Here is a 15,766-nt window from a genome sequence, read left to right as displayed (position 1 = left end):
TAAGGTTATGCAACTGACCCAAGATCTAGGCTGGATTGGCCTAATCCTCTGGTTTCTTTTTTTTCTCTTCTTGTTTCCTACTTTGGTTGTTGGTTGTAGGAATTTTTTTCTGGTTTCATCTATGGGTGTGCGAATTCTTTATGGCACTATTTTATTTTGGAAATTCTGTGTTTAAATAAGTCCATAAAACTTTGTGGGCTTTGGGTCCTCTGTAAAAAGCCTGTTTTAGCCCTTAATCGAAAACAACATCCCCAACATCACTAGATGAAATATGAGAAACATGATCTAAAAAAGAATTTGAATCCTTCTTTGGAGAATGATCTTGCTCACCTGATTGAGAAGATCTCTTAACTGAATAATGTTGAGAAGATGCACCATTCCACCAAGAGGAGGGCTTCTTCATCTTAACTTTTTAAAACTTACATCTAGCTGCAACATGCCTAGTCTTGAAACATTTTCTACATTTGAAGGGAATCCCTTCGTAGTCTAGAGGTTGGATCCAAGAACCCTTTGGAGCCAAGAACTTGTTATTACCAACAAAATTTTCATAAAAGAAATTCATAATGAAATTTGTATTTGGACAAAGAGATATATAGTTTTAAAATTAACTTCACAACTAATCTATGTACCACTTAATACTTAAGTCAAAATTCAATTATATACATAGATCTACAAATTATTTTGAAACACTAAAAACAAACAAAAAAAATATTTTTAAAAAAAAATTCTCCTCTAAAAGAAAGATATGTATCATTCTTAAAATAATGACGTTTTCATCTCCAATCAATATGAAACTGATTTCACAAAGCTTTTATTTTATCTAACCTTTAACAATATCTATCCAAACATCAAATACATATTTGACTAATAAAAAACAAAAATAAATTGTAACTTCCAGCTTCTAATTATCCATAAACCCAATCAAAGATAAAAATATGTTGGATTCCAATTTTTAATTATTGATAAATACAATCTGAATAAACAGTTTGTCAATTTGAACAAGGTTGCACCCCGCCATATACTTTTTAATAAGGAAATCTGTTCCAAACTCTGTAAATCTATACATTGCATAAGCTTTCCATGAAAAATAAGAAACCAGTTTTGATTTGTTTATGTCAGAGAAGGCTCCATCTAAATAAACAAATAAATAAATTCTCGTCAATCCCATCCAACTGCCCGTCAATAACAATATAAATATGGATTAGTTCAGTGACGGTACATGACAAGCGTCAGATGCAGAGAAAGGGAGGTTATCCTACCATTCTGCCCACCACCTTTCCTCCATAACAATCAGTCTATTATTTTATACAAATATTTAGCATTGCATTTGTTGGAGCTGACAGTCAAAATCTAAGAACTCTACAATATATTGTGAGATCTAAACTCTAGAGAAGGAAATCCTAGTTTGAGTTTAAGGGTTTTGGTATTAAGTTTTTTTTTATCTGAATCAGCGGCCCATTCAGATTGGGCTCAGCTTGGTAATAATTTTTTGGAATGCCTATTTATTTGGAAGAGACTTCTGTTTACAGGTGAAAGTTTGTAATTGGTCATTTTAACGTAGAGATACAAGGAAAAAGAAAATTATTGTAAACAGTATATTAAGTGTCTAAATTTTGTTTGAGATAACTTCTATTTTGTTAAAAACGAGCTGATTCTACTAAATCATACATCTTATTCAGGCCTTAGTGGAGCTGAAAATTTGGAGGAAAATAGTTGGCCTGCTGCTTAAAAAGGTATGTATAGTGATTATCTCTGCTTTGTTGGTTGTTATGTGAATCACTTTACTCTTTCTTGGTTTGAAATACTTGTAATGGTCAGATAAGATAGTGAGAAAGTTGTTTTTTCATTTGTTTAAGGTCAAGAAAGATTCCATTGAAGTTTCTACTGGCTTTGTAAGGTTTGAACAAGTTAGCTTTCAACAGTGATTTCCCTAACAAATGTTGAGCTATTCAATCTTCATGTTATTTTTCGAATTTCTTTGAGATGCTTTGGCATTGGTGCGCTAAGAGATTACATGTTCCGTATAGATTTTTTTCATTTTGATTGAAGTTATAATAAGAATGGACTGATATTGAATAAAAATGACTGAGGCTTGAAATATGATCTTCCTTGTTTGTAGTCTATACACAAGTTTGCTTGGGCATTTCTGTAGCTTTTGGTTATTTGTGCACAGTGCTCATCTATACTATGACCCGTACACTTAGATCTGAGAAAATTGCACATGCTTGTTCTTCTTTATTTTCTAATTTAATGTTGTGTTTATTGTTGAGGATCGCCTGTCTCTAAAAACTTTTTGGTCGTTTTAAGATTATGAGAACCATGCTCTTTTAGATTGATCTTTATGATAATAAAAATAAATGAAAGACGTTTTCTTTAAACTGAATCATTAAATAGAAAATAATTATCTTAAACATGTATTAAATCAAGTCACAGTGAAAATAAAATAAGCAAGAATAAAAAAATGAATTTGAATTTTGCAAACGGGGAGGGATCAATTAAAATATTATGGATTTTTTTTGGATAAGATATAATCAAATGGACAAAGATATATGTAAACAGATAAGGTTAATTAATAGGGGATGAGATCAACTTTATATAAGATAGTTTCATTTGGTGATACATAATTATATGGTTATGTCTTCTTAATATGATTAAAAAAAAGGCTTTAGTGATGGAGCAATATCATATCGTGTGCATTTATATTTGGGGATTTAAACTAGAAAAAACAGTAGGGCAATATATTGTCTGGTGGGTATTGCAAGGGGGTGACAAAAGGGATTTTGGAAATATTATTTGAAAGTAGGAGGATTTTTTAGTATGTAATAAATGCACATGCTATTATTGAGACTCACTAAGTGAAGCCCATGGAATATGATATGATAGTAGGATAAGGTCCAATGGATAATATGGAAATAGATGATACATAGACACACATGAAATAAGATAAAAATGATCTGTAGTCTCTAGATAATGTCATATGATAATTAGAATGATGGTTTAGTTAGACAATATGTAAGATACACATAGATATGATGTAATAATGAAGATGTATGAAAATATAAGGACCTTAAGTATATGTACAATATTGTTAAATAGATCTAGGAGTATGACAGAGAAATATAAAGCTCCTTTGAGGATAAATGATCATTCGTGAACTAGAATCAATAGATATGATAAGACTAATAAGTGGAAACATTCAAATTATCTTCAATTTGGTACCAAGATAAAGGTTCATAGCTATAAATTTGGACCTTTTGTTAATATGCAATTACATTGATTTCTTTTCTCAAAATTGGATAACTGAAAATTGATATGGGTTGTAAATTTTTTTTTGATGGAGGGTACTTTGACCACTTAAACATTAATGATTCATGATGCATACAATATAAATCATAGAAATTTTATTAACACATCAAAGTAAGAATGTTTACTATTCATTACAAATTTTTGTGTTTATTATAAATTTTAGTTTTTTATTGATCCTGAACTCATTTTTATTATGCATTATATTTTTTGGGTTCAAATTTGTAGTATTTTTTAGCATCAACATTTGGGATCACACTATATCATCCATCTCTAGGATGCAAGAGAGAGAGAGAGGGGGAAAAGGAAATAGATCTCTCTCTCTCTCTCTCTCTCTCTCTCTCTCTCTTTCTCTCTCGATGGATCGTGTAGTGTGATATGAAACATTGATGCTAAAAATTACTACACAAAGCTTGTAAAATATAATACATTGATATGGATTTCCACTTGATATGGAAATGTTCATTTTTATAAGTTAAACATATGTCAATAATGATATTAGATGTATTAGCCTAGTTATTCAGATGTGTAAATTTATTGTATTCTAATATTTAAGTTTATAATTTAAAATATATGTTTTATTAACACTTTGAAATATTATTTGGGACATATGATTAAATAAATGCAAGATTGTCATTGGGTCAAACGTAAATTTTGATGAGGTATTATTATGATATTTTTTAAAAAAATGTAACCATTATTTTGAGAACCTAAGTAATAAAAGAAAAATAGAAGATGTGATATGTCTACAATGTATAAATTATAGTTATTTTTATCCGAAATATTGAAATATAATATTTAAGACCAATTAATTGTTAAAAAATATGGAATTCATTTTTAAAATCTATAATCAATTACTTTAAGGTGTGATGCACTAGTTGAATTGCATAAAAGATATATAGACTTTAAACTTGTGATTGTTTTCATATATGTGTGTGTTGTGCATCTCACACACACACACACACACACACACACACACACACACACACACACACACACATATACATATACATACATACATACATATAAATATACATGTGTGTGTGTGTGTGTGCGCGCGCGCGCGTGCGTGCGTGCGTGCGTGCGTGCGTGCGTGTGTGTGTGTGTGTGTGTGTGTGTGTGTGTGCGCGCGCGCGCGTGTGTGCGTGCATGTGCGTGTGTGTGCGAGTGTGTGCGAGTGTGTGTGTGTGTGTGTGTGTGTGTGTGTGTGTGTGTGAATCCTCATATAATATGTATAGAAAATTTATACTAATTATCCATTATATTTATAATAATTACATATATTACATTCTTAAAATTTTGAGACTTTGAATCTTAAATTTAATAGAGTTTCAGAATAGTTTTTACAATACTTAAATAAAACTCATTTAAATTTCAATTTGGTATCCTCACATTCAAACTTAGAATTTTTCAACTAAATTTAACCTAAAACTCAAATCTAACAAATATTTCATTTCTTAATGTATAATAATATAAATTAATTTCTTATGCATTTACTAAATAATAAGCTTTAGACAAGATAATTCAGTAATGTTAATTTTTTAGTATGAAGATTCTAAAGTACATTCTTAAACCTATAGAATTTGACATCTAGGTCTATAGATATTCTTCTTAGAAATATGTTAGCATTCTTTATTCTTATATAGTGGATTACAATGATATTAGTAAAAACATACCTAAATTATAAGTCTCCTACTAGAAAGTACAATTAGAAAAATGGTTATATTATTATTGATGTCAAACCTTATTGGTAAGACATTTGATAACAGTGTAAAGTGACATATCAATTGATTGATGAAGATGATTTAAAAAGAAGATATAACAAGGTACTAAACTAGTAAACTTGTTGATTAAAGAGGAGTGAGTATGATGGAATTATAATGAGCACTTGATCAGTTAGGCTTTGACAAGATAATGTGTTGTTTGATCATTATATAAAGTGAAGAAGATAGTTGAGTTGAAGTATAGAAGAGAAGTTGAGTAAAACACTAAGCTTGACCAAGTGACAATTTACAAGGTCAATGAAGAAGTTGAAGCAGAATATTAAGGTTTAGTTGAGTGTTATATAAGTTCAATCAAGATGAAGAAGAAAATAGATGTAGTGACCGAGACCAAAGAAGGTCAAGCGAGTCAATCTAAGCTGAGCAAGACACAATAGTAGAGACCAAGCTACACAATGTTGACTGAGCTAAAAAACACAATGATGACGGAGTGTCACCAATAACAGTTTGTGAAAGAATTTAGTTTTGAGGTCGACATAGTTGAATTTATGAATTGGTCAAAAAGCGTAAATGATAAGGATTGATGAGTTAGTGTATATAATGCATGAATTGAGTTTGTTAAGCAATCTGTAGTGATGATTTGAGGAGAGGTTTCCATAAATATCAAGAAAGGAGAAGAAGGACAAAATAATGGATAGATTTAGTGAACCTAGTCAAATCCTAAGATCTATGGTGATGTTTAAGAGAAAAACTATTAAAGCTACCTATTTAAGGAGGCACAAGGAAATGTTTTATGGTTGTTGATTGGTGAATTTTTGAATGACTTGTAAATAATGGAATAATAGAGGAAAAGTAAGAAGATTCATGAAGTGTGATTGCTTGAAGGGTTTCCAAGAAGATCGGAGATGGAGTATATGATGAAGTTCAATTAATGAACTAGGAATGAGCTAAATGGAGATTTGAAGTTACAAAGTGAGTTGTGTTTTATTAGATCAAACATAGTTGTTACTTTCTAACCATTGTGGTAGTAAAATCCTTAAATCAAGGTTGACCTAACAACCATATTGTAAATCCTTTAATCAAGGTGACATTCCAATGGAATGATCTAAAGACCTCTAAAAAGGGCAGTCCTAACATGGTGATTTAAATCCTTAAATAGGGTCACACCTAATAGTGTGTTTTGTAACCTTTAACAGGGTTGGCTCTTACTTGAGCTCACTTCAAAAGATCAAAAAGTGGTAGTATGTTACTTGGTGGTTTTTACCAAATTGGGTTTCCACATTAAACCCTGGTGTCATACATGTGTGAAAGTTATTTTGTGATGCATGTTATTTAATGTTATTTATTTCTATTATTTGACATATACTGAACAAAGAACTAGTGATGTGATGAATAAGTTAAGATCCTAATAAGTTTCTATATTGGCCGAGTGGATTTATAAGTTTGAATAAGTTGTTTGAAGTTGTTAAAAGTTGAATTTGTCAACTATACATTAAAATTTTTCTTCTCTTTGTGATTTTTGGGTTTTATAGTTTTCATTGTTGTTGATCCCTATCTTTTATGCTTAGCTAAGGTTTTTTGTTTCCTTTTTTAGTTGTTGTAGTTTAAGTTTCTTCTATGGATTTCCTTCTATTTTCCTCTTCCTTGTCCCTCCATTTTAGAGAGCAAGGATTATTCTCTGGTTTTTGGTTTGGGGTTCCCACCTAAACTCCTCTATTTTTCAAAGTTTAATCTAGTTGGTGTTGGACCAGACAACTTAAATATCACACACTAAGCTTCATTTCAACACTAATAGTGTTAACTAGTTAAGGTTGAATTATTATTTTCAAACTTAATTTCTCCTTAGTGTGTGATGTTTAAGGGTGGTTGTGTTGGACCCTAGGTCTCTTTGGTCATAGCTCCTTTTAAAAGCTTTTTGAATTCATTCTTTTATTCTCATCAGTTTGCATTTTATGATCTTTTTGTTTCATTTATTATACAAGCTTAAGCCCTATCCTACTTTACCTAATCAAAACGTATCAAAATGTGTCTTTTTCTTATTAGGATTGGCTATTTACCCTAACCATACTAGCTCTCATTTTGCACTAACTATTAAACATTCACTCCTTACCTTGATTTAGGTAATTTAACCATATAGATCATTATCATCTAGACTATATGATCAAACCAGTTTGATCTCATAATGTACAAGGCTGATCTATAATTTGTAAGAGTCAAGGTTCAAGATTAAATTATTATTTACTAGTTATGAGTGAACATTGCAAATGGTTCATATAGCATGTTATGTCATGCTATTTCAAATGTTTATTAAGCACTTTAAACATACGAGAGAATAATAAGAAGAATGCAAAACAAAAAAAAAACATCAAAGCACACTTCTATTCTAAAATAAAAGAAAAGAATCAAATACACATCCATTATATAGAACATCTTTATGTCAACAATGTTATTTTTTATCTTTCTTAGTTTTATAAGTGCACTCCACATAGGGTTTTGACTATTCACTTACTAAGTCAAAAACCTCTTCAATGATATCTTTACAAACCACCTTGACTTCTAAATGCCAATAAGTAATGGTGGAAAAAAATCTTTATTGCACTTCATACATGACAATTTGTCATTTGTATAGAGAAGTACATTTATCTTTAAGATTTCATATGCTTGTGTAGACATTCACCAAACTTTATGATGGTAATAATTATTCCCAAACACAATATCAATTGATTCTAGAATTGAAGATATATTTTATCCTATTATATTATTAAAATTATTTCAACTCTCATATCCTTTCAGATTCTCAAATATTTCAAATATCTATTTACTAATGAATTATTTATATTTAGGTTATCCATATCTATACTTCTTGCATTTAAATGTACTACTTTATACAAAACACTTTTCATTATTATTTTTTTATTGTATCTATAAACCCTTACACTATTGAAATAAAGTATTCTTCTTCTAATAATGAAAGATATAGATTGAAGGTGGATAAACCATGCCAATGAATTTTATATTTAGCTATCTTAGCTAGATCATCTCCTAGAGTTTTGTGGCTCAAGTTGAACATCAAGTTTCATGCATGTCTTATTAGTACATGTATAAAAAAACTGGTCTTCCAATTATCAATTCTTCTTATCACCATCTTTAAACATTAAACATTAAGTAAAAAATTAAACTTGAAAAAATAAGTCAATTTTTACTATTTAACACTTTTTGTTGTGCTATGTTTAATCCATCAGAGTTACTACTTGTTGAAAGTGTACATATACAACCACAATGGAGGTAAATCCTTTAGAATAGAGTATCAAACCTAATCATTGAAGAAAACAACAAGAATGATCTTCCAACTCATTGCCGCTATCTTCAAAATTCACACTGCTTTTCATTTATGAATGATAGAGATTCAAAAATATGAAAAGTATTGGTATTATGAAATGTAGATTCATACTATTTTACTCTATGTCTTGATGACAAGGTCAAATGCACATAATCTAAGTCAAAGATGTATGGAAGCTATAAATGATCTACAAAGAGCAGTGCAGAGACAAAGTGCATGGAAAGAAATTTCTAATGATGCTATTATATCTTCTAGCAATGATATAATCTAGTGATACATAGTCAACTAGTGACAAAAGACAGTTTGATGGTGATGTTAGCAAGTGTGCAAGCCCTAGTATCGCACGTGTTAAGTTTTGCATAGACTACGAGTGGGCAATGCTATTGTAATTATGAATTAATTAATTATCTTATTATAATTAATTAGGAAAGCCTCAAGGCCGACTTGAAGAATTATTTTGAAGATAGGGTATTAAAAGGAAGATTTTTTCCTTATTTGTAAGTATGTGTGTCATCAATTATTAAATGTGAAGTAATCAAAGAAGTGCAAAAAGGAGCAGAGTGTTGTGGTAGATGTGAGTAAGAAATCCAAGGGATTAATGGATGCAAAGTTCATGATTTGGTATCAAGATCAAAAGGAATAGAGGTCTGGTTGACAAGACAGAGGAAGAAGAATTAAGGAACTACAATTCAATTCTATTATTCTGCAAGGAATAATATAAAGATCAATTGGATAGTGGGTTAATTGGTCTTGCCCTTGAATCTATTTGGACAGTGGGTCCATCTGCCTTCCACAACTCCTAACAGGGTTGGAATTTCCTAAAAGGGATTCAAAGTCTCCTAACGTAGACTGATATGAATTGAATGTTTTTTATAGACTCCTAACATGGTCCATCCTCTAACCAAAAATATTTATAAATTATTACATCATCTTGTGGGTACCATCCCCACCAGGGTTTCCCCCTGATCAAGGGTTTCCCTGGTTAACATATCTGGTTTTATTTTGTATGAGTATCTTGTTGTGGTTTTTAATTATATTGTTCACATGGTTAAGTTTTATTAAGACTGATAATTCTAATAATAGTTGGATAATTGATTCACCCCCCATCCCCCTCTTAGTTATATTGGTGAACTATATATTCTAATAGTTTGTTCCCTCACACTCCTATTTGGAGTGGTTTTCTTCTCTATGCAATTTTTGGGTTTTATAGCTTTCCTTCTTGTTGATCCCTATCTTTTTCTTTTTTCAGTTTTTGGAGTTTAAGTTTCTTCCATTTTTTTCCTTCTGTGTCCCTCTTCCTTGCCCCTCCTTTCTAAAGGAAAGGAGTGTTCTTTGTTTTTTGGTTTGGAGTTCACACCTAAGCTCTTCTATTTTTCAAAATTCAATCTAGTTGGTGTTGGACCCTAGGTCCATTTGGTTGTAGCTTCTTTCAAAATCCTTTTGAATTCACTTTTGGTGAATTCTTTTCTTCCCATTAGTTTGACTTGGTGTTAATTTTATGATCTTTTCATTTCTTTTATTACACAGGTTTGGGCCCTATCCCACTTTACCTAATCAAAACATATCAAAAAGTAACATTTTTTATTAGGATTGGCTCTTTGCCCCAACCATAGTAGTCCTCATTTTGCACTAAGTGCCAAACATTCACTCCTTACCTTGATTTAGGTAATTTAACCATATGCATCATTATCATCCAAAGTATATGATTAAACTAGTTTGATCTCACAATGTACAAGATCAATCATGATTTCTAGGATTCAAGGTTCAAGATCAAATTCTTATTTACTAGTTGAGTAAAACTTGCAAATGGTTCATATAGAATGTTATGTCATGTTATTTAAAACATTCATTAAGTACTTTAAACATATGAGAGAATAATAAGAAGAGTGCAAAACAAAAAACATCAAAGTACACTTTTCTAAAATAAAAGAAAAGAATCAAATACACATCCATTCTATAGACCATCTTTATGTCAACAATGTTAATTTTTTATCTTTCTTAGTTTCATAAGTGTACTCCACATAGGGTTTGGACTATTCACTTACAAAGTTAAAAACCTCTTCAATGATATCTTTACAAGCCACCTTGACTTCTAAATGCCAACAAGTAATGGTGACAATTTATCATTTGTATAGGAAATGTCATTTATCTATAAGATTTTACATGTTTGTACAAAAATTCATCAAACTAATTTTATGATAGTAATTTTATTCCTAAACACAAAATCAATTGATTCTAGAATTGAATATATAGTTTATCCTATTATATTATTACAATTATTTCAATCGTCATATCCTTTCAAATTCTCGAATATCTATTTACTAATGAATTATATTGATTTAGGTAATCCATATTTTCACTTCTTACATTTAAATGTACTACTTTATACAACACACTTTTCATTAATTTTTTCTATATTGTGCCTATAAACCCATACACTGTGAAATAAAGTATTCTCCTTCTAATGGTAAAAGATATAGATTGAAGGTGGATAAACCATGCCAACTAATTTTATATTTAACTATCTTAGCTAGATCATCCCCTAGACTTTTGTGGCTGAAGTTGAACATCAAGTTTCATGCCTGTCTTATTAGTACATGTATGAAAAACTTGGTCTTCCTATTATCAATACTTCTTATCACCATCTTTAAAACATTACACATCAAGTAAAAATTAAGTCAATTTTGACTAAATTACATTTTTGTTGTGCTATGTTTAATCCATCTTATTACTTGTGGCATGTGTACATATAGGACCACGATGGAGATAAATCCTTTAGAATAGAGTATCGAACCTAATCATTGCAAAACAAAATCAAGAATGATCTTCCAACTCATCGCTGCTATCTTCAAAATTCACACTGCTTTTCATTTACGAATGATAGAGATTCAAAAATATTAAAAACACTGGTATTATGAAATGTAGATTCATACAGTCTATTGCAAACTCTTTCTCATGACCGAATCATTTCTTCTTACAAATTTCTTTCACTTGGTATCTGAATCATTTATTTTGATTTTTGTTTTCTCTTAACAAACAAAGGAAATTGTTAGGGTTCTACATAGAAAGTCGAAGCATATATATCTTAACGCATTTGTAACTGGCTGACAATACTTCATCCATGAACTGCAGGTTTACTGATTATGCTAAACAATAATGGAGAAACATGCCAATACAAATCATTGATTCAAACATTCAAAGTTTTTCTTTTATTACAGAAAACATCTTTTCTCAAACAGACATTTTATTATTACAGGAAACATGTTCCTCCTCTACAGAATCATTTAGAGGGATGAAATTGAGCAGATGGAGAAAGCAGAGATGACAAGTCATAAGTAAGATTTGCAGGGCTCTGTGCAGAAGTAACATGCGCCCACTCCTCATTAGCGAAAGATTCCATCATTGAAGAAAACATAATTGAACTGCAATCCCCAAAGCCTGGGCCCATATAAGGAAAATTGAAAGCTGTATTGGTACAATTTGTATTGGTCAATTTATTGTATGCCGTGGGTACTGTGCCACATCCCTGAAACGATGAATACTCTGGTACAGAAGCCTGACTTGAGCTCCACTGCCTTCTTACATCCATGTTAATTAAACTCTCCGTGCTTTGATCATGGGATTCCATGGAATTACATGAGTTGAGGAATGGTGCTATTAGATTTGCTTGATTGCTTGTTATATTTCCTACAATCTCATGTTCAAAGGGGGTGACCAAATCTGCTGAATTCACAATGGTGGGAAGAAGAGGGTATTGTTGGTTATCAATGGAGAAATCAATGGCAGGAGATAGAGGAATACATGAAGCTTCAGAATTGGTATCATTAACACTTTGAACCGGTGATTTGCCTTCTGATGTCTCAGTTATAGTTGCAGGAACAATGGTGTTTTCTCTGTTAGGACTATTGGGAATGATATCATTCTCATCCGCGGTGGGATCAGAGAGATTGTCTTTTAGAGAGAGAGGCTTGTGAGTCCTCGGATCTATTCCCTGGGTGATTAGCTTTTTGCTGAGATGGGTGTTCCAATAGTTCTTTACTTCGTTGTCAGTTCTGCCTGGCATTCGGCCTGCTATTAAAGACCACCTGCATCATAAAAATAACCTGATGAGAGAAACCCTGGAGCTGTTCTTCAAATAATTTGTGAATCTATAAGCAAGGTTTTACTACACAGTTCAACTCTGATATTAATGTCTAGAAAAACTCGACAGTTCAACTTTGGTTTTAATGTCTACAGTTCACAAATGATAAGCTAAAATTATTTTTAGCTTGTGTAGAAATGACAAGCTATGATATTAATATCAGAATTCAACTAGACAGTTTTTGAGTGGGATCTATTTTTTTATTTTTATTTTTTTTACAGCTGAGCTCTTATATTAATATCTAATTTTTTTTAAGGATGAGTCAATATGATAGTTTTTTTGGTGAAACCTACAGTCTCAAAAGTTATACAGTCTAATTCGGATAATAATAACTAAAGTTTTCAAATGATAAGTCAGGTTACAGTTTTTATTCCTATGTTTCAGGTTACGATATTAATATGACAATTCAGAATGATAATTTGTAATAGGTGGAAGTCTAGATTATATTGTCGTAAAGTTGAATAGACTCCAACCTAAGACCTTCCACATGAATTTCACAAATTACCACAAATTATCATTGTATTGTAAGATCTTGCTTTTATCAAGGTATAGTTTCACTATGAAAATTCAACTGATTGATTTCCTAGTACATCGGAGCAGTTCTAAAGCTTTGCCGATGAACTCTGATATTAATATATGAAATTCTCAAATAATATTAGAGGAATTTCTCGCTGCCCATCAAGTTGTGATATTATAAATATTTTTCAATTTAATTTGATTAAAAAAAACTACCCAATTGAATCGAAATCTTCATTTCTCTACTACTTTACTAAAGCATCAAATACTACTAAAACTTGGTAAGAAAAATATCTTGTTTAGGTTATCTGACTCTCATAGTTTTTTAATGCCCAATAAGAGTCTGCGTACCCTACCATACCTGTTTCCCAGAAGACGGTGCAACCTGAGTATCAAATCTTCTTCGTCAGGAAGAATCTTTCCTCTTTTAACATCAGGTCGAAGATAATTCATCCACCTCAATCTGCAACTCTTCCCACACCTGAGTAGGCCTGCATTCCTCAAAAAAAAACACTTGAATCTCCCAAGATGAGCACAAAAAGCACTTCTTTCTAACCCGAAAAGATTGAAAAGCTCTTGTACTTTTGCATACCTGCTTTCTTAGGGAGTGTTCTCCAACCTCCCTCGCCATGGGTTTCAACATAATTTGACAAGCGAAGATCTTCCTCAGGCGTCCATGGACCTCTGTTGAGACCCACTTTGGCACAGCAAGGCGTTCGTCCCATTTCTCCTTCCCTTCTCTCTCTCTTTCTTTCTTTTTTAACACCAAGAATGTTAGATAGGGGATAATGCATGCATATATAGAGACTCAGTGGTGCTCCTATCAAAGCTTTGACTGTAAGGTGAGGCAGCTCAATTCAATTATTGGTGGAATTCGAAGATATTCCACAAGTAATCATCTAGACATTCACCCCACGCCAACACAAAGGTTTGTCCCTTTCAGGGTATATTCGTCTCCCATTACGTCATGGACCACGTAACTCCTTCGGCTTGTCAAGAAGTTTGCAATGGCTATCCAGCATGCTGGATGCACCTATAGTATATATGGGTATCCATATCCATAATAATATATCACATTGGTTAGGTGGCAGTCTATTTTAACTACTGTTGATAGGACAGACAAATTGATGGAGGACATATAACTGAGACACTTTAAATTAATGGAGGACATAACATTGATGGAGGACATTTAAATGAGATACTTTATGATTGTAATAAATGTAATTGAAACATTTATAAAATAAAGTTTGTATAGGTAGGGATTTCGTATTGGTCATTCAAAGTGGAATCTATTTTATCTTTCATTTAATTTAAATGATATATATTAAAATGTCTAATAAAGAAATTTTTATAGGGTATTTTAAAATTTTTTTTTTTTTGAAATGTTCAATTTGACTATTAGATTTGAAAAACTAAGCTCATTTTTTTCAATTTTTGCAACGTCAAACAAATACATCAAGCTATTTTAGGTAAATTTGGATGTACATCATATTTAGAAAATTACATATTCAACTTTTCAAAAGTGTTTGTAAATACATGTTTTCCATATCTCAAATTTTAAGCCAACGTTCTATTCTCAATATTGTAGACAAAAAGGACAAATGATTTCATTAACAAACATGTTCAATAAGAAAAAATATAACTCCAAGACTACAAATATATTGTGTACATATTAGTTAGATTGGCCCAAATTAAAGATAGATTGAAGTTTATTCCTAACACTTTTTATATACAAAATAAGTCTAATAAATAAATAATTATGGAGGAAACTTTGTAGTTAAGCATGCTCTAGCTCTAGCTGGAGTAGTACTGGGATGGGTGAGAAGTCTTGGTGCTTCACCTCTATAACCATCACCCAGATCCAATGAGTGCTAAGTGTTCTATTAATTCTAATGAGAGATAAGATCGTTTGAACCTCTATTCATGAAACATGAGTCAACGAGTTTGACTCAAGAACTACAATCTTGAATATTGACATAAATATAAAATATCCATCTTTTTTATCTTACAATATCGCATAAAAGTATCCACAAATAAACTGAACATATCATAAGCATGTGACTCTTATCTTCCCAATGTATATACTCACTTGTTCAAGTTAACACCATATGACTTTTATAATGTATATATCCTATTGTTCTTGGGAAAAGATAAAGCAGGTTCACAATTTATGGTTGTGTTGTAGAGTGTTGCTTTCATTCATGCAAAGAAAAGATAATTGTTATATGACTAATTTTATTCATGTCTAAAAAAAAGAGTCTTTATTCCCTATATATATCCAAATTCATACTAGGAAAATTCTTAATATACTCATTAATGGAATGAAATAACTCACACATATTTGAAAATTTGAAATTGTAATACTTAGAGGAAACAATAATTAACTTGTTTATTATCTTATTGTGATAAAATGGTGTATAACTAGTATATATATAATATTTTAAAAATTACTATTGATTAATTTAATTTAAGTTAAAATTTAATTCTAATAATTTGACAAAATTAAGTAAATGAATGAAATTAAATATTCAATATGAACTTGTTATTTAGAATATTTATTTTATTTTGAAAAATCAATTAATAAAATTAAGTAGGTAGACAACTAGCATGAGCTTATAACATAATTAGGTAGGTAATAGACAAAATTAACAAATATTTATGAACATTTAAAAACTGTCTATCATTAAAGAAAGAGTTAGACAAAATCAAAAGTACAATTAAATGAAACTTTACAAGATAATTAAA

At 30.8% G+C, this 15,766-nt stretch overlaps 1 protein-coding gene and 1 long non-coding RNA gene across 2 annotated transcripts; one reads left to right on the top strand and one right to left on the bottom strand.

The window, feature by feature from the left end:
- Positions 1–1,240: 1,240 nt before the first annotated feature.
- LOC149547883 (uncharacterized) lies at positions 1,241–12,723 on the top strand. The gene is made up of 3 exons (XR_016353934.1): positions 1,241–1,529; positions 1,680–1,733; positions 11,497–12,723. It is a non-coding gene; the product is annotated as an uncharacterized LOC149547883 (long non-coding RNA).
- Positions 11,547–13,801, bottom strand: LOC149547882 (uncharacterized). Its single transcript, XM_089791935.1, has 3 exons — positions 13,614–13,801; positions 13,383–13,512; positions 11,547–12,449 (listed from the first exon to the last, which is right to left on the bottom strand). Exons 1-3 carry the CDS (start codon positions 13,744–13,746, stop codon positions 11,645–11,647), a joined length of 1,068 nt encoding a protein of 355 aa, XP_089648061.1. The 5' UTR covers positions 13,747–13,801; the 3' UTR covers positions 11,547–11,644.
- Positions 13,802–15,766: the final 1,965 nt, after the last annotated feature.

Source organism: Cupressus sempervirens, chromosome 7, assembly GCF_028749045.1.
Source record: "Cupressus sempervirens isolate cs-2001-9-10 chromosome 7, ASM2874904v1, whole genome shotgun sequence".
Classification (NCBI taxonomy): Eukaryota; Viridiplantae; Streptophyta; class Pinopsida; order Cupressales; family Cupressaceae; genus Cupressus; species Cupressus sempervirens.
This window is presented reverse-complemented; position numbering and strand designations above follow the sequence as displayed.

Bases quoted from the DNA above. Each gene is read 5' to 3' on its own strand.
- LOC149547882 (XM_089791935.1), bottom strand. From the start codon at position 13,746: ATGGGACGAACGCCTTGCTGTGCCAAAGTGGGTCTCAACAGAGGTCCA. The intron at 13,513-13,613 runs GTATGCAAAAGT...TGAGGAATGCAG, and splicing joins AACACTCCCTAAGAAAGCAG to GCCTACTCAGGTGTGGGAAG. The intron at 12,450-13,382 runs GTATGGTAGGGT...TTTATGATGCAG, and splicing joins CACCGTCTTCTGGGAAACAG to GTGGTCTTTAATAGCAGGCC.